Source organism: Camelus ferus, chromosome 25, assembly GCF_009834535.1.
Source record: "Camelus ferus isolate YT-003-E chromosome 25, BCGSAC_Cfer_1.0, whole genome shotgun sequence".
NCBI classification, from domain to species: domain Eukaryota; kingdom Metazoa; phylum Chordata; class Mammalia; order Artiodactyla; family Camelidae; genus Camelus; species Camelus ferus.
This window is the reverse complement of record NC_045720.1, coordinates 7,248,639-7,272,518: the sequence shown is the minus strand read 5'-3', so window position 1 is coordinate 7,272,518 and position 23,880 is coordinate 7,248,639. Positions and strand designations below refer to the sequence as shown.

Genomic DNA, 23,880 nt, shown 5'->3' with positions numbered 1-23,880 from the left:
GGAAGGTTTTGAAATCACTGGCAGTGATTTGGGCTCCTATACCCCTTAGAGAACTTCCCCCCAGCACGTCAGTCAGGCACATACCTCTGAAGTTTTGAAAAGACAGTGACCCAAACACAGCCAGTGCCCAGCAGCTTGGCCCAGAGACAGTTCGAGTGGCTGATTTCACTAATCCTGCCCCGTGCATGTTCTGTGCTGAGCAGCTCACATTCACTAACTCATTCAATCCCGATGGCCACCCAAGGAGAGAACATCTGGTAATGGCCCCATTTTACCAATGAGGAAACAGAGGCTCAGAGAGGGTGAGGAGTTTGCCCAGAGTCACAGAGCTGTTACATGGAGGAGCCGGGATAAACTCAAGGAACCTGGCTGCTGAACCAAGCCCAGAGTCCATCATTAGTTCCAGCTGCTGGATGGCATGTCCTCACTAAATCTGGAATCTGGCAAGGACCTGTTTCCAAAGTAGCCGCAGAGGCACGGGCCTGAGCTTCAACTGTGTCTGTGAGTTACACTCCGAGTGAGTCTAGGGCCTGTTAGAGAATAAATACAGACAAATGTATAGCTTTCCTTTCAGTCAACAATAACCATTTAAAAAATATGATGGGGAAAAAAGTCTCATTCCATTCATTTTTTAAATTGAAATATGGTCGATTTACAATGATGTGTTAATTTCTGGTGTAGAGCGTAGTGATTCATTTATACATGTATATATATTCCTTTTCATATTCTTTTTCATTATAGGTTATTACAAGATATTGAATATAGTCCCCTGTGCTGTACAGTAGGACCTTGTTTTAATCTATTTTATATTTAGTAGTTCATAGCTGTAAATCCAGAGCTCCCAATTTATCCCTCCCCACTGTCCCATTTCATTCTTAATGACATCAAAAGTTAAACATAATAAAATTAAAAATCTTTCTCAAATTAATTTTTTTCCAAATAATATCCCAAGAACGTTTTCTTGAAACTTGACAGAGTTTGGATTTCATCTGGCAAACAAATAGCCAAAAATATTTTTTATAGATAAATGATATGGGAAAACTTTTACTACTTGATGATAAAGTATATTATAAAGTGACTATAGTTTAAGTGGGAATAGAGCCAGAATTAACAGAGATGAATGAAACAGAATTGGTACTCACCAAACAAAATTCACTTACACAGAAAAATTTAATGTATTATAAACATAGCGTTTCAAATTCTAGGGGAAATGGTTTTTTAAAAATAAGTGATGCTGGCCATCCAATCTGTAAAAGATATTTTAAACAAAAGGAAAAGTGACAAGAATCACCATTTTGGAGATGCTGCACTTCAGAGCAGACTCTCCCTTTGGGTGAGCCTGAAAGCCACCACCGCTCATTCACTGGGAGAGGAGGTCTGGCACTGGAGTAAACCATGGTTTCTGATGCTGGAGCAGCTGGGCTCAGGCCCAAGCACTGCCACTTATCAGCTAAGCCCTTTAGGTGTGTTCCTGGATCTGCTTCCTCGTCTGTAAAATGTGCACAGTGCCCCCAGCGTGGGGTATCGTATTAAATGCAATGGTATTGGGTTCTTGGCAAATCAGTAAACTCTCACGAAATGCTACCAAGATCCCCTAGCTTTCATGCTTCACCAGACTTTTGCATTCATAAAGAGCTTGTTTTCAGAATTTTCATGGGATGCACATGGGACCCCAGATGTTGGATTCTGCTCAGTAGCATTGGTTCATCCCGGGGACTGTCAGCTTGGGGACGGGGCCAGGTGGAGAATGTGGCAGAGAGCTGGCTCCAGGCCCTGGGATGGCGACGGAGGAGCTGGCTCCCCCTTAGGAGGCGAAATTCACCCTTCAATTAGAGTGCTTTCCCCTAGATAACAGTGTAAACGTGGAGGGCAGCCAGGACTTCCATTTTAAGACTGTAAGTGGCAAGTTTGGTCCTGAAACCCCATCATAACTCTTATCTGAAATTGCAGGGTACTCACCATCTAAAAATATGCAGCTCAGCTTGGCCATGTTGCAAAAATGCCTCTTGTACTGACCATAAAAATGGCAACATGCAGAGGATGCTTAAGAAAATGAAAGCCCAGAGTCTCTTGCAGGGAAGCTGGGAGCCACTTTCAGAAAGACATGGCTCTGGATTCTGAGGACGGATGGCCCTGCAGCTCCAGGATGAGTGTGGGGTTTACCTTCCTCTTGCTGAGTCCATGTGAAATTTGGTTGCATTATTTGGCCAATTGTCTGCAAAAACCTTTTTCTCTCTCTTTGTCTTTTTTTTGTTGAAGCAAAAGAGTAGTGATGCTGGATTGTTTTGCTACTTTATTTACCATTTAATTTTAGTGACTGCCTCCACCAGTGCTCTGAGTGTCAAAGACAGGTTCGAGATAAAAATGACAAGCTTCCCCATATAGCTAAGAGCACGGCGCTGTCAAAGACAACAATACCTGGGGATAATTTTCCAGGAAGGATGCTCAACTCTGTAAGAGGCTCAGAGGGATGGAAGGAGCTTTGGCTTAGAGCCAAGAGACCCGAGTCTATCTCTGGCTTGGTCACTGTCCGTCCAGCCACCAGCTTCCCAAGAGAAAGGGGAAATGAGAGCCTTGGTCCCAAAGGTGACCTGGGCAGCACATCACATACCACGTAACAAGCACTGATAAGCCTCTTTATTATCATGCTCTTATTATCTATTTTTTTCATTACAACAACTGCATTACAATCTTTGTCTTGTCTTTTCAAGTTCTCTCCCATTCTACTGTGAGCCGCTCCATAGAAACACCCAGGCTTTTGTTGGTTGGCTTATTTTGTTTTGCTTTTTGCCTCTGTATACCTAGGCTTGAACACAGAGCTTGCTTCCTAAAAACAAACAAACAAACAAACACTATTAATAAATCGCTGTAGAATGGAGAGATGGATAAAGAAATGGAGTCACATGAGAATGGAGGCCACCAGGAGGGTGCTCTGGGGCTGTGCTTTGGAGGCACTGGGGGCCGCCCCACTGACTGTCCCCTGCTTTCCCTCCTAGTTGCTCTGGACTCCTGGCAGTCCCTGGCCCTCTCTTCAGCAGTTGTGGATCCGTCCCTCAGGAGCTTTGATGTTGCGCACATCAGCACGGCTGCCATGGGTGACTTCTCTGCTGCCCGGGACCACTGTTTGTTGGGTAAGGGGAGTTTCCACCCTCCAGGGAGTTGGGTTGCTTGAGCAGGGACCCTCTGCTGCTCAATATTCTGCCCTCAGAAACACATAAGAGACCTCAAGATAACCTGGGATGCCTAGCTGGAAGGAATGCACCTGGGAGAGAAGCCATGGGTGGGCTCTCCTCTGCAGTCCCCTCATCCTCCTGCAGTGTTGGCCCATGGTCACGGTCTCTAAGGGGATAAGCCAGCTGGAAAATGAACAGCATTGAACCAGGTCAGAGACAGATCCCAGGAAAGATCTAGGGAGTTAGTCTGAGACAGAGAAGAAGCTGTGACATCTATTCTCAGATTAATCTGAGAGCCGTCCTGGCGAGGAGGAAGTACATGGTGCTGGGTGAGGAGGAAAGATATAGTTCTGGCCAGGTTCAAGGAGCAAAAAGAAGACCTATGGGTAAAACTCAAATTTCAAGAGACATTTTTCAGTGCAATGTGAAGAATTTTCTAATAAGTAAAGCTGTCCACAGATGCATACTTCCTTTAGAGGGTTTCGGTTACTGGTATTTAAACAAAAGCTAAGTGACCACATCATCAGAATGTTCTACAAAGGCTTTATCTTTGGAAAGAGACTGAGGCTAGATAACATTTACACGTCTCTAATTCTGAGATTCCAGGAATCTTCTCCTCTACGTGATTGGATGACAATACACATGTATTACAGACAGGGCCACCATGTACAGCTGTACAGGCTGTACACTGTCCAACTCTGCTTGGTGGCAAAGCACAGAGACTGGGCTAGTAATAAGGCCTTTGTACAGTACACAGCTTGCTCAGTCAAATGTAGTGGCACTATTTTGAGAGCTGTTCTTAGAACTGAAGACCTTAATGCCATGAATCATTTAAATTGTCTAGTGTAGGACCTAGCATACATGGGGAAGGATATAACTCCTGATGGAACATGGTGGGTATGATGGGGAGAGGGGCAGAGGGAGATGAAGCTGAAGAGAAAGGCAAGGGCTGGAGCATGCAGAGCCTAGTCTTGTATGACTTAATGCTGAGGTCAGTGGGGGAGCCATGGAGGTGCTTTAAACAGGGGAATGACAACTTATGATGTCTGTGATATTTATGAATAAATAAACAACCAAAATCCTGACTATTATGTGGAAAATAGACTGATGGGAGGGTTGAGTGCCCCCTGCCCAATAACAACCACTATTTTATCCTCACCTCCTAACACTGTCAGGTGCTTAAATGAAGTGAGTAGGTGCGTGGATGGATGCATGCATGCATGCATGCATGCATAATTGGATGGATGGATGGACGGGTGGATGGTGCACGGATTTGTGGATGTGTGACTGGATGCATGACTAGAAGCATGGATGCCTGACTGAGGTGAGATTTCCAAGGCCCAAGCATCACTGCCCTCCCCCTGCCCTGCAGAGTGTTCCCGTCACCAGGCCTGCCTCATCACCACTCTGCAGACCCGACCTGGTGCTGTCAGGTGTCTGTTCTATGCTGATACCCAGAGCTGCACACACAGCCTGCAGGCCCAGAACTGCCAGCTTCTGCTCCGTGAAGCAGCCTCGCACATCTACAGGAAACCAAGTAAGTGTCGGCCTGGCTTTGCAGCCGCCCCTCAGGGCCTGGGTGTGGCTGGGGGGACTGTCCGAGCATGTGCTGACTTGTGGCTTTTGAGGTTCTTAAGGGAAAGTTAGTCAAAGTCATCCTAGGCTGTGTGGCACTCGCATGGGATGGGCTGCAGGAAGATGAAAAACCCTACTTCTGACCTAGAATTTCTCTGCACCGCCTTCATTCATCCCCCCCTTTCAGTCATAGAAGCCATTTTAGCCTTTGAGTTTCTGAGTAAACTAATTAAGTAGGCCACTTTTGATGACCGTTTTCTAGTTTAGAAAGTTGTTTCACATACCTCACCATCTCCTTTGATCCTCGTGCTGTCCTGTGAGCTGGCGAGATAAGGGTTCTATCCCCGTCTCAGAGCTCAGGAGACTCCGGTCCAGAGAAGTTAAGTTACTTCTCTAATTTCACACAGCTAGTGATGACTGAACAGGGACTTGGAGCCAGGTCTCCTGTCTCCAGCTGCAATCCTCTCGCACAAAACCTCATTGCCTAAGGACCACATCGCTGTTGCTGGAGAGGGCAGCTGCTCCTGGCTCAGTTGAGTTTAAAAACATTCAAGAAGGTACTATTATGTCTCAGCCCTCGTGTTGGGGGGTCCCAGGGGTGAAGCAGGCGAGGGGAGAACAACATAGAAATAAATGCATCCCTGAATGAGATGGGTGAGCACTGTGGGGTCGGAAACGTGGGAGCCAGGCGCCTGGGGGTCGCACCTCCCCCATCAGACATGCTTATGGGATGAAATGAATAACTTCTGAGAAATGCTGGCTGTGTCCGCTGTCTTATCTTCAAGAGCAGATGTTGGCAAACTCCCTCTGTAAAGGGCCAGATACTAAATATTTTAGGCTTTACAGCCACAGTTCTCTGTTACAGCTACTCGACTCTGCTGTTGTAGCGAGAAAGTGGGCTCAGACGATAATACATCTGTGGACGTGGCTGTGTGCCAATAAAAATTTATTTACAAAACCAGGTAGCAGCAGGGTGTGGCTCCACCCTGTCCTAGAGCATTACACGTCCTTCAGGCCTGTCTGGATCCAGTGATATCTTCTCTGCCCCCTCCTCCACCTCAGCTTCTAGATCAGGAGAGTATCTCGCAGGCCTGGAAGTGCTTTGATTCCTATATGCTGAGGTCTTGGGCCCTTAATCTCAAGTCTTGCCTTCTCTCAGGACATTTAGATCATTTAGTCAAGTTAGATAGATAGATTTCATCCGTAGTGTAGCTAATCTGCATGGTAGTCCTGCTGAGAAAAGCCTTCAAAAGGTCTGAGTTCTGTAAAACCAATCAGACCGCTTCTCTCTTAATTCGGTGTGACTCAGATTCAATGTGAAAGGCTCCTTCCGGCAGAAGACGCAGGCCCACGTGCATCTGCGTCGACGCTGTTTGCACCTGTTGTACACCCAGAGCTACAGATAGTTTTGTCAACTGTCACATGGCCTAAATATGTGGGTATTCTGGAAAGAATCCACCTTTCTGCAAAAGATTTCAAAAGGGAGAGACACACATCAAATATTTTCTACATGTTGGCACTTGTTCAGTCTGGGATTCACGGGGCAGCCTCTGGAGGGCGGGGCGAGTCCCGCTGTTGTGGGAAAGCAGACTTGCATTCCCTCGACATTCCTTAGCTTTTACATCTTCTGTCCTTGCTCCCTCCTTCGGAGGGAGCCACGTCCGTGAAATGCGGCTGTCCCCTGCAGAGTGAAAGGGCTGGCCTCAGAAGTTTCTGCTCCTGTAGCCCCCACGGTCCTGAATGCCGCCCCTCCCCCCAGAGCCTGCGATTTATTTGCGGCTGAGACAGAAATCTTATGAGAAGGAACTGTGGGGGTGAGAGCAGTCATGATTTGTGATTGAGGCCAGATTAAAAAGCAGCAACTATTTCTCTCCATCCTGAGTTTCCGTTTTGAGTTCCTACTCACGTGCCAGTCAGAGAAGGCTTCACTCACTGTTTCCTTCCCTCCTTTCTCTCCACCTGCCTACCTTTCTTTTTTCCTTCCTTCCTTCCTTCCCTTCCTCTTTCTCATCCATTCATTCATTCATGTGTGGATCTCTTGCCATTTGCTTGGGACATTACAGGCATCATGCTATTTATTCCCAACATCTTTATGTTGTAGGGGCAGCTACGGTTCCTATTTTGCAGTTAGGGAAATTGAGGGTCAGAAAAATTACAAAGTTTTTCCAAAGTAGCTGGTCCACAACATAAACCACAGGTCTGCTTGACTCTTCAGACCATCCACTGCCTCCTCATCACCACGCTGACCCTCAGTGGCCTGGACGTTTTGAATGTACGTCATCCTGGAGGCCTCAGCCCCGCTGCCACTGACCTCTGTGACTGGGTGACTCTGCTGTGGGGACCTAGCTTATCTATTGTAGGATTTTCGCAGCATCGCTGACCTCTGCGCTACCAGATGCCAATAGCTAGTATCTCTCCCCAACCCTGTGACAACTGAAAATGTCTCCAGACGTTGTCAAATGTCTCCTGGGATCAAAACCATCTCCAGTTGAACCACTGCACTGAACAAAGTTCTTGAGGAACGGATAGACTGCCTGTCTCTCTGTCTGTCTGCCTGCCTCCTCTCCCAGGCTCCAGCTTAGTCACCATATATGTGCATTTTAAATAGAAAGAGCTGCAAAGATGTTTCTCCCCATCAGCCCACAGTAAAGCAGAGCACACCGAGCACACCTGCTGGAAATAACACACACATACACACACACAAACGCACACACACACACACACATACACACGCACACACATACACACACACACATACACACACATACACACACATGTGCACGCACACACACATACACACACACACGTGCGCACACACACACACACATACACACACACATACACACACACACAAACACACACACACACGGAGGCTCTCTTCACCAGTGTTGGTTTCCTCCGTGCAAGGCCGGAAGGCCTGTGGGGAATCAGACACGGGCCTGTCTTAAGTCCCTGAAAATGGTATTTGGCCTGAGCCCCCACTTCCCAACAAAAGTTTATTGAACCAATGAATGAATGGAAGAAAATATAGTGGAGGAGATAAGATAGGGCTTGAGAGAAGCTGATAAGTCGAGGTGGTGAGTGTTACAAGGAGGGGGAGGCCTGCGGAGCACACAGCAGGGTGGGCAGCCCCAGCGTGAACTCTTGGACCAGTGGGACCAGGCAGGAGCAAAGGGCGGGCACAGCAGGCCTGGCCCTGGACCCTGAGAGAGCCCCTGACCCTCTGGTCAGGTTGGGGCTCAGAGAAGTGTAGCTTTGAATCCTGCGTCACCTTGAAGTCCTGGCAGCTATCCACCCTAGGCCCCTAAAACTATTTCCTCATCAGGGAAACGCAGATACTGGCTCACAGTTCCTCAGCTGCAATTCTGAAATCCGAAAGTTCTAAAAGTCAGGAAAATTTTTTTTTTTTGGTTAAATTTGTGGCAAACTCATTTGGTGCCAAAATCTGACCTAAAGTGACTGAAGAAATGACCCTCTTTATTCTTTCTTTTAGTATGAAAAACCCACACATTTCATCACAGAAATAACGGATGTGTTTGATGATGGGGCTCAGCTCCAGAGTCCCCTGGGAGGGCAGAACATGGCATATTCTGGGGCCCTCTATTCTTTTTAAAATCCACATAATTGAGAATCGTGGTGACATCTGGCCCCTGTGGGCTGAGTATGGGGTTGTGGGCCTGGGTGAGTCCCTCTGGGAAGAATCAGTGAGGTAGCACACCTGGGGAAGGTGTGACCCCCTGCCTGGGAACAATCAGGCGTCTTTGCTGGTTTTGTTTTGTTTTTTTTTTTGTTTTTTTCACATTGAGCACTAACTTCACTAGACTTAAGCTATTGGGGCCTGAATGAATTATTAACATTTTTAAAGTGCAGAAAGCAGTGTTTAGGCTTTTGATTTGTCTCTTAGAGCATATTCAGTGTATTTGTGAATAGAGCACCTGCTCTTCTCTCTTCCTACCCCCCCCCCCCCCCGCAACGTCCCCCTACAGACATCCCTCTGCTTGGCTTTGGGACATCTGTACCTTCTGCGACCATCGCTGCCCATGGCCAGCTGCTGGGTAGGTCCCAGGCCATCCAGGTGGGCACTTCGTGGAAGCAGGTGGACCAGTTCCTGGGAGTTCCGTATGCCACCCCTCCCCTGGCAGAGAGCCGCTTCCGGGCACCGGAGCCCTTGAACTGGACAGGATCCTGGGATGCCACCAAGCCACGGTAGGGTTGAAGCCCTCTCCCATGCTAAGCCATCTAAGTGAGACTTGGTAGCAGAGCAGAGTGTTTGCATTTGAGCCGTGCATGGGCAGGGGGCGCCCTAACACATAAACTCCACTGCTTGTCAGTGACTGAACATTGTCTTGGTCCCGCGATGTCCATCTGGGGATGGAGGCGCTGGTGGGCTCTGTGCCATGCAGTGATGCAGGGACCCAGGCTGATGGAGACTCTGCCTTCATCAGCACACACCTTCCAAAGTTCCTTCCAGGAACCTTCCTTGACTTTGCCTTCGGGAAAGAGAGGCTGCGGCAGAGGTTACAGGGACGGTCTCCAGGGCCATGCCTGCGGGAGGGGGCATGCGTCACGTGCTCCAGTGTGGCCGTGGCTGGAACTCGGCCTCCCGGCCACGTGTGACATCAGTGAGGCTAAGAAATTAGCACAGAAGGAAAAGCACATGAGCAAATGAAAAATATTTTAAAAGTGCTTTTATCCTTCCCAATAGGAACCATATTAAAAGGAGTTTTCAAATAAGAGGAAAAATGAAATCATATCTAATCTTCCTCCCTCATCAACTTCTTTCAGTTTTGCCCATTCCCTTCCAGGCATACTCCACTCTAAAAAATTTCACTGATTGGATAAGATTTTGAGATTTTTCTAATTAAAGAGCATTCAGAGTATCTGTGAAAGAGCATCCGCTCGCCTCTCTCGCTCCCACCGGCATCTCCCCTTCCCACAGTCTCTGTCCCGAGGCAGCCGAGTTCTCTCTGTCCATCACCACCCACCGCCGGCTGCCAGGCAGGTCCACAGGCCCAGAGCCAGACAGAGGGACTAGACTGGAGGATCTGGAATACTCCAGACGAGGGAAAGTGAGGGCTTAAACTAGGACAGTGGCAGAAAGATGCAGAAAGCCAAGAATAAGCCTCCACTGCGGGGAAACAAAAGAAGCAGACATGCACTGACTAGAGCACGTTACCGTGCTGGGATCCACCCATCTGACAGGTGAGGTGTTGAGTCACACAGGCTTCTGAGTGGACAGGAGTTGGCGAGCTTGGTTGTCAGAGCCCAGTCCTCACGAGGCTTGGCGGGCAACCATCATGCCTCCATTAGGTGTGTCCCAAGCGTGGTGTCAGCTCTTATGCCAGAAGATGCTCCAGCTGGCACACCTGGACTCTGTCCCCATTTAGAAAACAGGTTGGAACACCCCATGTGAGCAGGTGCACACACTCGGGGCCAAGAGGGGCTCAGGACCCAGGAGACATTCTCCTCTCCTCTGTCCGGGCAGCCTTCTCTCCGGGCCAGCACCTCGTCCCTGGGCGATGTTCCTCAGGCCCGTGGAGAAGGGGATGATGGGGGTCCTGCTGTTTCTGCCATTTACTCACCATTCCCATTTCCTATGTCCTGAAGCTGCCTAATTGCACTGGCGCCCGGCCTTCGGAATAGGGCAGTGGGCTGGGCTCTGCTTCTGGTGGTGGGCGAGAAGGGGGGCTGGGGCCTGTCCCCTTGGTCATTTCCCCTGCGAGTCACACAGTCTGTATCTGCAGGGCCAGCTGCTGGCAGCCAGGCCTCAGAGCGGCCACGTCTCCCGGGGTCAGTGAAGACTGCCTGTATCTCAACGTGTTTGTCCCTCAGACCGTGGTGAGTTCTGCAGCCGTTGCTGTGTTAGCCCTGAAAACTGCCCTAGTAGGTTTCCATCCCCAGAGCTGCTGGCACGGTCCACCCAGCGCTGTCCTCGCTGGTTCTTGGCTTCCTGAGGCCTGAGTGGCTGAGAGCAAGTGAGCGGTGGGTGCTACTGGCCCTTCCACGATCTCCTCACGTCCTCGTCCTCGAGCCCCCCCCACATGGGGCCTGAGCGGGGCTGCAGAGGATGGAGGGTGAGGGCCAGCGATGCAGGGTCCCCCTGAGGGCCTCGGGCTGGGGCAGCATGGAGCAGATCAAATTAATCTGCAAATGAAGAAAGCAGCTGTTCTCCCTGGAAAGACCCTTGGAGAGAACCCTGCGAGCATTTCTTTCCATGCGATCTCTCCCTTCAGGCCGTTCTGGAGGGTGGGGCCGGGGCGGTGGCCCTGCCTCCGGGCAGGCCCTGTTTTGAAGGCTGTATCTGCTGAAGTAGCAGCTATGCTCCTGATGCAGAATGTTTGACATTGATGTTGAATGTTCCTATTTTGGGGGAAAGGTCAGAGCTCAGGAGAGAAAACACAACTCGTGAGCCTTAGGAAACATGAGTTTCTGGTGACACCAACCCCATGTTGACAGATCCCATGGTACATGTGACCATGTCGCCACTTCCTGTTTCCCTAGCTTAGTAGCAGGGCGAAGTCAATGCACTTTGGAGGTCTGACCAAGCCAGCTGACCTGAGTGAGCTTTGCAACAAGGGCACCAAAATGTGCAGGTTCTCCTGGGCCATATTAATAGAGGTATGGAGCCTAGAGTGAGAAGGTGATGAGTCCCACTCTGCCCAGTGCCGGTTGGCTCATACCTGGGGTGTTGAATTAAGTTCTGACTCCAAACCAGCCCTGCACTTACCACCACCTCCCTGGCCTGGAGAAGGCAACTCAAGATCTGTGAGCCCCAGTTTCCTGTTCTGAAAGTGGGGAGAGAAATAGCATCTCCTCATAAAGCTCTTTGAGAATTAAATAAAATGATGCATAGATACCAAGTAACCAATGAGTGGCTGACAAGGGGGATGTTGGGAATGGCTGTGAGTGGGACAGAGATCACACTTATAGGGACAAGGGCCCCTCAGCCTGGAGGAAAAGATTGTCACTTAGGTGGTATAGGAGCTTCAGACAATGTTGAACGTGTTGGAAAGAGGACGGGGGTGTGGCGGAAGGGACCGTCTGGTGGCCTGTGCCTGTCGTCAGCTGGACGCCTGACAGCATCTTTCCTTCTGATCCTCCTGACACCTCTCTTGTATAGATGAAAAGGCTCAGAGAGGTTAGATGACTTGCCTAAGGGCACTCAGCTAGTGAGTGATCGCTGTAGACTTGGTCAGTCAGGTCCCAGAGACACTGCTAGGGCCAGCGAACGGTGACCAGTGAGGACATACTTTTGCCAAAGTGTGAACAAAATTTGGTGACAGAACTTTAGAGATTATAGACCACCTTTATATTTATGATTTCACTGGTCTTCGCATCAACTCTTGGAGGAAAAAAAATATATGTTTTCTCTCTACTCATTTTAAAGGTGCAGAATCTGAGGCTAAGAGAGCCTTAGTGACTTTTTAAATGACACACAGCTGGGCTGAGTGGAGACTTGACCCTCATTTCCTGACTCCACATCCAGAGCTCTTAACCCCTAAGGAGGTTCCCAAAGGGAGCCGCGCCATCTCTGTCTTGGGCTGTGCCATCGCCCCTTCCTGGTCTTGGTGGAGGAGTGTTGATGCCGGAGCCTGGAATGCCACGGCAGCACACGGGCCCCAAAGTGACAGACCCTGTGGGGCTGGGGCAGCACCTGGGTACCTCCTTCTGGCCAGTGGGGTCGCAGAGGCTGAGAGCTGACCCTCACCTCCGCCCCTTGCCCCGGCTTCATTGACCTTTGCTGGCATGAACCAAATGGCCTTCTCTCTCGCTGGTGCTCCCCAATAAAATGACTCAGGGTACTTTTAGGAAGGGGATACAGGGCCTTTCCCAGACCCGAGAGCCCACAGCAAATGAAACCACGGCCACCAGAGCTGACCTTTTTCTATGGCATTTAAGAAGGCCTTGTATTTGAAGAATTAACCATCCCGCCAAGTGGTGACACATACTAGATGGAGTGTCACAGAGGGAAGAGCCCAGGAGCGTGGCGGGGTGGGGCAGGCGGGGTGGGCAGAACTCTGGTTAGCCCCTTTGTCTGCACAGGTGTTTTAAGAAGTGACTCCAGCACTCTGAGCCTCTGTTTGCACTTGTAGGATGGGGGTGCTTAGAGCCCCTGTGGCATCTACCCTGTGGGGTGGGATCTCTGATGAGACGTTCTGGGTGAGCATACTTAGCACAGCACCCACCCAGGCTGGTCTCGGTCAGTGCTGGCTGTTGGGGAGGAGAGTATCTGTGTGTCAGAGCCTGGGACACTCGGAGCAGAGAAGTCACAGCCCAGGGAGTCAGGGTCCGAGCGAGTGAGAGCCCCCCCAAGCCTTGCATCGACCCCAGCATGGAGTGGGGCATCCGGTCCCCCACGTGGAATGTGATATTCTGATACAAAAGGGTCAGCCTGGGTTCAGACCCCAGCTTGGCCACTCCCTAGCTGTGTGGTCTTAGACACGCTGCATGGCATTATTGAGCCTCTGCCTTCTCATCTGTGAAATGGGAATGACTACAATACACCAGCCTCACAGGGCTGTTTGCAGACCGAGCAGCTGACACGGGTGAACACTCAGCGCAGTGCCTGGCTCTTCTCAGGACTTAACACAAGTGACTCTGGGTTGACAGTGTGGGGTTCAGTCATGGTGACCAAACTCAAGGACTCCCCAGGGAGGGCACAGAACAGTAACGGGAGGGGGACCTGCGTGGCTGGGGGCCGGGACCCGGGCCTGCAGCGGGCGGTCACCCCGCACTCGCCCACTGGGCAGTGTGGGTGACGTGGCTTCACCTTCGAGGACCCTCGGTTTCCTTATCTGTGAGTTCGGGTTTGGTAATTTACTGAGCAGGTCTAACAAAGTGCCACAGACTGGGCGGCTTAAACCGCAGAAATGTATTTTATCAAGATCTTGAAGGCCGAGAGTCCAAGGTCAGGGTGTCTGCGGGGTCGTTTCCCCCCGAGGTCGTGATCCATAGATCACTGTCGTCTCCTCCCTGTGTCTCCGCAAGGCCCCCTCTGTGTGTCTGTGTCTTAATTTCTTCTTATCAGAATACCAGTCCCACTGGAGTAGGGCCCTTTCTTTTCAGAACCTGTCCCCAAATACAGTCACATTCTGAGGACACCGGGGTTAGGGCTTCAATATGTGAATTTGGGGGGCACACGATCCAGCCCATAACGTGAGACTAAGCATGACCGGGGCAGAGCTGGCAAAAGAGTCATTGTAGGCCCAGAATCTGGCGCCTATGTGGGAACGGTCCCCTCTCCCGGCTCTGGTGGGTGAAAATGGGCCACCTGGAGCCCCCAGTTTCTCCAACCCCTACAGGCCCCCAACGCATCCGTGCTGGTGTTCTTCCACAACGCCGCGGAGGGCAGGCCAAGCGGAGGACGGCTGGCCGTGGACGGCTCCTTCCTGGCTGCTGTTGGCAACCTCATTGTGGTCACTGCCAGCTACCGAGTGGGCGTCTTTGGCTTCCTGGGTTCCGGTGAGTGGCTGGGCTTGGTGGAGGCCGCCAGCCCCCTGAGCTGAGTGTGTGCTTTGTGTGTGTTTAGTCCTTTCATCACGAATCCCCATCCATCCTGGTCCCTGGCCATCCCCCAGCTGGGCACGCAGGGGCACGACCAGCACTCGTGAGACCCTCCAGCCTTGCTGACGCCATAGCTGAGCAGGGGGGCCACTGGTTAAACTCATGCTTAACGCTTCTGAGGCTGTTCCGACTACATTGCGTGTTTTATCTTGTGAGATGTGTGTGTGCACGTATGTGTATTGAAACCCCAGAGGGCTGGACACCTGCTCGAACTCACAGGATCAGGAAAGATCAGAGCCAGGATTCACCACCAGGTCGACCTGCCCTGGAGACTCTCAGGGTGGATTAGGGCTCTCGGGCCCTCAGGAGCCATTTGCTGGAGTAAGGGCTGCACGGGTCATGCTTTCTGCTTCCCCTTTAATTCCAGCATCACTTGTGAATGTTGACCTGTCCCCATCCAGTCACCAGCCCCTTTATCACTCTGGTTACTCCCTCCACCTTCCCCACCATCCCCCAGGGCAGAATTGAGGCTTGGACTAATTCCACCATCATCCACCGTTTCCAGTGCCCTTGATGGCAGGGCAGTGGAGGGGCAGCCGTGGCCGAGGGCGGACACGCAGGTCTGGGGGTCTGAAGCGCCAAGGGCCAGCTCTGCCATTGACTGTCTGTGTGACTTGGACAAAACCCTTCCTCAGTTTTCTCCTCTGTAAAGTGGGAATAATTTTACCCAACTTCCAAAGTTACTGTGAGGCTCAAGTGAGGCACTGCGTGGGAAGAGGCTTTGGAGGCTGTGATGGGCTTTACAGGTCCTCGAGAACAAGCACTGGGCTCATCTCTGTTCTCCAGGGATCTTGTTTAAGACCCGGAATGTCTTGTCCACTAAGTGTGGCTGGGTGGGTGGGATGTGGCGTGGCCAGAATGACGGGCTCCTCTAGAGTGTGGGTGAGTGGGCAGGCGGGCTGCAGGAGCGGAGGCCAGGAGTGCTGGGAAGTGGGGGTCCTAAGGAAGGTTCTAGGCCTGCACGACAAACATGAAATGGGCAACGAGCGCAGGGGAACACGGAAGCGTGGATGATGAGCAGATTTCAGATTGTCCTTCGGGGCAGCAAGGGCGGCTGCTGGAGCTCTGGATGCTCTCCTGGGTTTCCTTTCCTCTTTTCCAACACACAACCGACGATTTGTGAAGTCAGTAGCTCCTTTAGAGAAAGAGACGGTCAAACTCAGAGCCCACCCTGCTGAGCACACTCGGGTGCGCTGTTCACAGACGCAGCTGACGCGGGGGCTCAGAGCATTTCCAGACAGAAGAGAGCAAATTTCCATATGTCACCGTCCCTGACAGGGCAGGGGATTATGATTTCATGGGCTGTAGTCTTAGTGAGAATTTGCTGTGCTTCTGGGAAGGCAAACTCATTTCTGCTGCCGGCAGGGCAGTGTCGGGGGAGGCAAACGAAATTTCCAGAGCACCTAAACTTCTCATTCCTGACTTGCAACGCTGCCTGTTCCTTGTGCTTAAAGCAAAGCTGTTAGTCAGAGGGAAGGAAAGCTACCCTCGCCCAGCGCTGGTCTCCACCAGGCATCTTTCCTGGACTTCGTCATTTCATTCTCAAGGCAGCTCCGTGAGGTCAGCCCTCTGTGGCCATTTCACAGATGAGACGGTGAGGCTCAGAGAGATTAAGGAACTTCATGCCCCACGATTGTGCGTGGTTGTGCATGGCACACTGGGCATTAAAACCCACTGATGAAACTAGAAGAAGAAATATATTGTAGCTTGCTCTTTTGATGCTTAGAAACACCCTTTGAATTCCTCATTCTTCCACGTACAGAGTGGGATCCATCTTTTATGTTCATTTAGCCATAGGCAGCTTTTCTTTGCTTTATTCACTAGACCTCTCAGTACCCCCACATCCCAGAGCTTTCACATCTCTTACCTGGAGCTTCCTGCAGTTCAGCCCATGGGAAGCCATCAACCAGTCAGGAAACTGAGACAGAACAGGGCAGCTAGGGCACAAACACAGGCTCCCCAACACGTCGCCCCCTTCCTCACTTAATGCATATCATAGCTGCATTATTTAGAGTGGTTTTAAGTTCACAGAATCACTGAGCAGCAAGCACAGAGCTCCCACATACTGCCTCCTCCACAGGCTTGGTTTCCCCTGTTACGACCATCGTGCATTGATGCCACTGAAGTGCACACTTACATTAGGGCTCACCTTTGTGCTGTACGTTGTGTCATGACATGTGTCCATCATTCCTACTGGATAGTTTCACTGCCCTGAAGCACCCCTGAGCTCCGCCTGTCCATCTCTCCCCTTTTCCATTTTAAATAGTTGGAAACTGCAGTTCAGGACACAGGTGTAGAAAGAGCTGGGTGGCTTTGAGGGCCAGCCACAGGCTGCTGTCCTGCATGGTGCACAGGCTTTGCACCCGAGAAAGACCAGGTCTGGGGGCAGCTCCTTGCTCTGTGGGGTGCAGAGGCTCTGGGCGGCTCCCTCCCTCCACACCCCATCCCAGGCTGCCAGTCTCTCCTGAGATCAGGCAGGTGAAGGCAAACACCTAGAACCTTGCTGGCACCCAGCAGGGGCTCCCAGGGGTTAACGCCCCTTTCCTTTCCCGGGCCAGGGCTGTGCTGTGGCCAGGTCTCGGCCTGCATCTGGCGCATAGCAGCAGCCCCTGGCATTTACTGAGTCAGGCTGAGGCGCCGCTTCATGTACATAATTTCATGTGATAAATGTGGGCAGCGCCTGCTGTTGTAGCCCAGGGTGAAAATAACCCCCTGAAAGCACCAGCCTCCAGAGGCACAGCGAGGGAGGGGTGGGGAGAGATGACAATAGAAGCACGCGCCAGCCCTGCGGCCGCTGGACAAGTTCTCTGCGAGAGGAGCCCCAGCCCAGTGGTACTTAGAGGAGCGCGGGTCCTGATGCAGGGCAGTGAGGAAGGAGAGGGGGCTGGTGGTGGGCCGGGGCGGGGGCTGTTTTTCCAGCCTGGACCCTGCAGGCGGGATGGACCCCGGGGGCACGGGGCACAGTGATTATCCTTCTCAGTGGTAGGTGGGCTCAGAGGAGTGGGTGGGCCGTGGCCCGCAGGCCCGCTGCCGGGCACAGGAGAGAGGAAGTGAGCTTCAGTCCAGACGCCAGACAGAAGGCTGGGCATGGTAACATCCCCATTACTGCATCGTCCCTGGGGCCCTAGGAGGCCTCCCTCCTGAGAGGGTCGGCTACCCTTTCTGATCCGTAAGAATGGGCAGAGTCCTGCCCAGCAGGAGACCCATCACAGGCGCAAGTTCTACTGAAGACGGGCAGTCCCGCGAAGGGCATCTGGGAGGGGCTGCTGGGACTGAAGCCTGCTTTATTTTATTTAAGAAAAACCAAGCAACTTCTATCATGCTTTATGCCAGGCACTGCACTGTTCTGTTCCTTGTACAAATATTAACTAATTCAATCATTGCAACAACCTAACGAGGTAGGTAACAGATGAGGAAAGTCAAGTCCCATGAAGTGACTTGTCCAGGGCCCCACACAACTAGTAGGTGGTGGAGGGGACTCCACCTCCGGCTGATCTGGCTTCATAACCGTGTGCTAAGCCCCTACACCGTGACACCTCTTATCGATGGACATCAACAAGACCTGGGTGAGAACCCGATTGGAGCCCAGAATTGAGCTAAGGAGCTTTAGAGGGCTAGTTGAAGAAATCAAATGAGCAAGCAAGAGCTAGTTAGACAGTGAGGGAATGAATAACCGAATGTTTGCTGGGGAGTTCTGATCGGGGGCGGGAGATCGGAGGAGGGATAGGGGTAGACCAGGGTCGGGTGAGGCAGGTGGAGAGAAGCGTTCTCACACCGTCCAGAAATCTTCCACTCATAACCGTCTCCCTCCTGGACCGTGTGCGCCGGGCCAGCAGAGAGCAGCGCGCTCCAGTTTCACACCCCTGGCAGCGCTGCACGTGGTGTGTTTGCGGAGGGGCTGAGCCAGGTGGGGCAGGAGAATGGGGCTCAGCCACGGCCAGACTGCAGGGCAGTGAACACAGATGATGAGCAGGCCCTGATGGCTGGATGACGCCGGTGCTGGGAGGTGAAGGGAGCTCACCAAGGCTGCTCAGAGGGGCTGGTGGGTCGATCTCACAGGAGTGGAAAAGCCAGGAAGGAATTAGAGTGAATGTAGTAGGAATGAGGGAGTTATGGAGGCTTCCAAGCGGAGAAAGTTCCATAGAGTACTTAAAAATTTTTAATGAAAATAACAGTGCCTTGCACATCATAGATTTTTTTGACAAATGTTGGTTGAATTGGACTGAATGTTAGGACAAAGAGTTCTGAGCATGAGGTGAGATTTAAGTGCCAGCTCTACCTCAGATTTGCTTCTCACACCAAAAGTAACTCTTTCAAGTCTCAGGTTCCCCACCAGCGAAGGAAAGGATGGGACTCGCTATCTCAGACCAGCTAGCTGGCGGTTCTGTATGCGCATCCCTGAGGCTGTCTGCCCAGAGGGCCAGGGTCTTGTCTGTCTTGCTCTTTAAAGTGCCTAGCACAGTGCCTGGTATGAGGTGAAGCCCAGGTCAGACCTGCCTCCTGAATACACCCTCAACTCTGACCTCCCAGGGGTCTGTAGCTCCCAGAAAGTCAGCATGGTAAGTGCAGAGCTGGGACATCGGATGTGAGAGTCAGGGACGATCCCCACCTCCATTGTCTGGAAATGCAGGCTGCAGGCATCACTTCCCAGATTTGCAGGACTGGGTCCTGTTCAGCTGGTGTCCTGCCTTCCTGCCCTCCCTGAGACCTTGGAGACAAATGGAATGTGCAGGCAATCCAGAAAAGTCCGCAGAGGGGACGGTGCCAATGGCTTCACTAAACCCAGAACATGAAAATGAGCTTGAAGAAATTCTGAGCGTCTCCCCATCTGGAGGAGTGATTTGTACCATTGTGTCCCCTGCGCTGGCCTTCTCGTCGGCTTTGTGAACACCAGGCTGGGCACTGGGTTGCGAGGTCTTTCTGTTTTTCTGTTGGGGAATATGGGTTCTTGCTGATAGTTTCTCATCCGACACTGAATTGTGTTCATCATAAGCGTAGTCATTCATTCATCTAACATTTAGCCGGGTCTTACTGTGTGTCGTTGGTTTTCGTGAGGGGCACAGTCTAGCAGGGAAGACAGCAGTGATAAATACTCTGAAAGGGCACCCTCCCTTTCCCTGAGTGCTGCCTATGAACTGATGGTGTAGCTTTAAGACTTGGAGGGTGACTGGGCCAGAGGAGGGAGGGAGGAAAGCCAAGGGGAGAGGGAGGGCTCTGGGTGGAAGAAATGACAGGTGCCAAGCACAGGCCTCAGGGAGGATGGGGCTGGTGTGTCTGAGCATCTGATGGAAGCTTGGGTGGCTGCAGCTCAGGCACAGGGAGGGGACAAAGGAGATGCGGCCCGAGAGATGGATGACTCGGTCCCGTGGGTTTCAGTGCATTAGAAGAACTGAGATTATGCTCTAAGGACAGTGGGATGAGATGGGAGATTTTACATAGGATGGGACAGGATGTGTGTGTGTGTGTGTCTGTGTGTGTGCATGTGTTGGTGTATTGCAGGGGATATGTGTGTGTCAGAAAGAGAGATAATCAAAATGATAGGTTTAGAAGACCACTCTGGATATGTCATGGAGACTTCACTGGAGGGAGGAATGTGCAGATACAGGAAGCTGATGAGAAGCGTTGAGAAGAGATGGGGTGGAGATCAGTGGAAGCAGAGCCTGCAGCACCTGCGGGGGAAGCGGGGATGCGGGGATGTGGCAGAATGAGGTTGTGCAATAGCAGAGTGGGTGGGCGGTGCTGCGTTTGGAGGAGAAGGTGAGAACCTCTGGAAATGCTGCTGGCTGGGGTGCTCAGGAGACTGAGAATCCATTCCCTCTGGGACTGGATGGACTTGAGGTGACCATGAGACAGCCTCCTGGAGGAATGTGAGGGGCCTGGGCGTGGGAGAGCGCTGCGGGCTGCTGGCATACTCCCGAGGGTCATCCTCACGCAGGTGAAGCCATGGGGTCTGCTGAGGTGCCCTGGAGGGAAGCCAGAGAAGACAGGGGTGAGCCTCAGCTCCAACCAGAACAGGCTTAGGGTTTTGGGGTAGTTAGTGGTGTAGACAAGGAGGATCTACAGAGGATGGCAGAAGGGCATAGACGTGGGTATCCCGAATGCCAAGGAGAAGAGATGTTTCTATTTGTGTGTGTGCGTGTGTCAGTAAGTATTTACTGAATTCCATGAAAAAAAAAAAAAAAAGAGGGATCAACTCAACTGAGTGCTTTCCTCTTTCTGAAGGGTCCGGTGAGGTGAGTGGCAACTGGGGGCTGCTGGACCAGGTGGCGGCTCTGACCTGGGTGCAGACCCACATCAGAGTGTTTGGTGGGGACCCTCGGCGAGTGACCCTGGCAGCAGACCGTGGCGGAGCCGAAGTGGCCAGCATCCACCTTCTAACTACCAGGGCCACCAACTCCAGACTCTTCCGGAGAGCCGTGCTGATGGTGAGTCAGCTGTTCTGCCTTCAGGCTTGCTGAAGGTGGTCCTCTCTTGCCCCTGTTGGCTTCAATTGCTTGGATTTCCTTTATCCTTTGTTCTGAATCCGTGTCCTGCTTGTTGCCATCTTTCCATGTACACGTGAGCCAGGATGCTGCAGGGCTCATCAGACTGCTGTCCACTCATATCTGAAATGCTGATAATTCTAAACAGGAAAGTGTTTCTATTTCCTGAGAGTGCCTCATTAAGGTTTAACGGTCTGAAGCCTCGATTACCTCCCTTGTCAATACACAAACATCAGGGGATGGAATGTAGGATGGAAAGCGTTCTAGAATTTTAATGATAATGGTATATTTAACCAATATGATGCTGAACTACACCCAACACAGAAGAGAAATAGAACCCAGAGAATGCTCATCTATTTCCCAGTGTTGCTTCCCAGATCTTCTCCAGGTTTACACTTGGAATCTTCCCTTAAGCTGTCTGGTTTCCTCAACAGCCCGTGCTGCTGGCAGGCAGCTGGGTCGCAGTTATGGGTTGAGGCACAGAACAGCAAAGGTCTGTTGACTGTTGAATGAAGGCAAAGAATAGAACTCAGCACTCTGGATTCTCCTAGATGTTCTGAAGTACCTACTAGGTGATGATGACGATGGTGGTGATGAAGTTGATGATGATGATGGAGATGATGATGATGGAGGTGGTGGTGATGGTGATGATGATGATGGAGGTGGTGATGGAGATGATATGATAATGTTGATGATGATGATGGAATACTTATGACAGAAGAAATAACCTGGTTGACCACAGCAAAGGCCCTGATGTCTGTTCTGTCACTGATTAGCTTTTCATTTTATTGAATGTCCAACTGGTGCCAGGTACTATGTTCAGTGCTGGAAATGCTGTTCTAAATAATTAAACATGTCTTAGTTCTCAGAAAGCTTACTGTTTTCTGAGGGGAGAGGGGACAAACACTTAAAGCAGATATTCAAAGGAGGGTCAGAGCAGCTCAGAGAGAAGGCCCCAAGCAAGCTTCAGGGAAAGAGGGGGTGTCCGGGAATGCTTCCTGGGGAGGGGGATGTTTGAGCTGATGCCGAGGGTGACATACGCACATGTCCTGGCACCAAGGGAGAGCTTGGCTCTTCACTGGGACCTGCCTGTCATGCGGCGTGGGCCTGGGAGCAGAGATCAGCCAGACTGCACTGAACACCTTGGGTTTTACCCTGAGGGCATGGGAGCCATTGGAGGGTTTTGTTTGTTTGCTGGTTTGGTTTGGTTTCCCATCTTAACCATTTCTGAGTGTACAGCTCAGTGGCAGTAAGGATACTCACAATGTTGTCCAACCATCACCATTAATCATTTTCAGCACCTTTTCATCATCCCAAACAGAAAGTCTGTACCTATTAAACAAGAACTCCCATTCTCCTTTCCTTCCAGCCCTTGGCAACCTCCATTCTACTCTCCGTCTCTATGAACTTGCCCACTCTTAGGTACCTTCTTTAGTAGAATCCTACCAGAACTGTGCTTCTGTTGCTAGCTTATTTCACTTGGTGTCATGTCCTCAGGGTTCACCCACGCTGCAGTGTGTATCAGAATATCACTCCTTTCCAAGGCTGAATAATATTCCGTTGTATGTCTAGAGCACACTTTGTTTATCCATTCATCTGATGATTGATGTTTGGGTTGCCTCCACCTTTTGGCTCCTGTAAACTGTGCTGCTGTGGACAACAGTGTGCCACCAAAGGGTTTGAAGCAGGGGGGCAACTAGCTTAGGCCACCCTTTAGGAAGACTTCTTTTAGAGCTTGGGGGAGGATGAATTTAAGAGGGGCAGTGCTGAAGAAAGAGAAAGCCATGAGGAGACTGTTCAGTGACCCAAATTGAGGAAAGATGGAGGCCAGTGCCATGGACCTGCTAGCAAATCCAAGGCCATCAAACTACTCCCAGCTCTGTCCAGCTTTCCGGGGATCTGAACCCTGGATCTTAAGGAGGGTGGAAGAAGTGTCATTGTTTGGGTGCAACTGATGCTAGAACAGCGTCACCATCACCCCTGCAGGAAGCAGTGTCTCCTGTCACTTCATGTCCTTCCTTCAGCCACAGGTCCTTCTAACTTTCCTCAAACGGTCCCTGCTCTGGTCTGCCTCTTACAGGCAGTTTCCTTTGCCTGGCACACTTTCCTCCCATCTTCCTCTTTGCTGGCCCTCCTGGTCTCTCAGGAACTCCTTCCAGACTTCTCAGCCTAGAAGCAGTTCCCCTTTGTAAGGCTGATGCCATCTGTAAGCCTTGTACAGCATTTCCCACGCTTTCCACCAGTACATGATCGCTCCTATTGCCACGCATGTCCCTCTCACAAGACTGTAAACTCCGGGCCGACAGGGACAGCTGTGCCTGGCTCTCCACAGAGCCTGGGGCACCCAACACTGCTGTCTTCCGGTCGATGCTCCGTGATTAACATCCTGGCAATGAAGGAGCTCGGGAAGGTGGGAGTGTGTCCAGGGACCTACAGGCTGGTCCCCCTCCCTCCTTCCCACCTCTTCCTTGTGTCTCTTGTCCTTGGCTTCAGGTTTCCTTAAATCTGTTCCTTTGTGGTGGGTCCATCTTAGTGACAGGAAGTCTGAGCACAAACACCTTTCACTTCCTGGTGCTGAAGACAGATCTTCACGACTTCGAGTTGATCCTGGGGAAATTCGAAGGAATTTCCCCAGGGCCCACCCAGAAACCAGACATGCAGGGGGACCCAGAAGACACCAGAAATGCCTTCCAGTAGGGCCAGAAGGCAGAATTTTCCTTTTGAAATTTCTGGAGGGTTTAGATGTTTGGGGAATTTAAAAAACTAATCTGTTTTAACAAATGGTAGTGTATTTAAAAATAAATCCTCCGTCTGTTTTAGTCATTGAGAGACAGTTTTTACAACTGCTCCCACCAGACTTCGGGATGCATGTGAAATTATTTGGAATTGAGAGAACGAAAATACTTCAATATATTAGCAGTTCTTAGACGTGCTCTCTACCAACAGATGTTTGGAGGAGTGAATGTGAGTTGGTGATATATTCTTGGATAAAATCTTAAGTCTTTCTGAAAATCTTGGGACCAGAACTATTGAAATATCAGACAAGATGGACTCCTGTGATCATTAATCACTTATATTTATTTGTT

The 23,880-nt window shown here is 51.0% G+C and overlaps 1 protein-coding gene across 2 annotated transcripts in view; it reads left to right on the top strand.

The window, feature by feature from the left end:
- Positions 1-23,880, top strand: part of TG (thyroglobulin) — a 203,521-nt gene that overhangs the window by 94,090 nt on the left and 85,551 nt on the right. For both annotated transcript variants that reach the window (XM_006189206.1, XM_032467670.1), the window contains 6 exons: positions 2,997-3,131; positions 4,546-4,710; positions 8,735-8,954; positions 10,493-10,586; positions 14,051-14,210; positions 20,535-20,737. In XM_006189206.1, the coding sequence (XP_006189268.1) occupies positions 2,997-3,131; positions 4,546-4,710; positions 8,735-8,954; positions 10,493-10,586; positions 14,051-14,210; positions 20,535-20,737 (977 nt within the window). The remainder of the gene's footprint in view (positions 1-2,996; positions 3,132-4,545; positions 4,711-8,734; positions 8,955-10,492; positions 10,587-14,050; positions 14,211-20,534; positions 20,738-23,880) is intronic.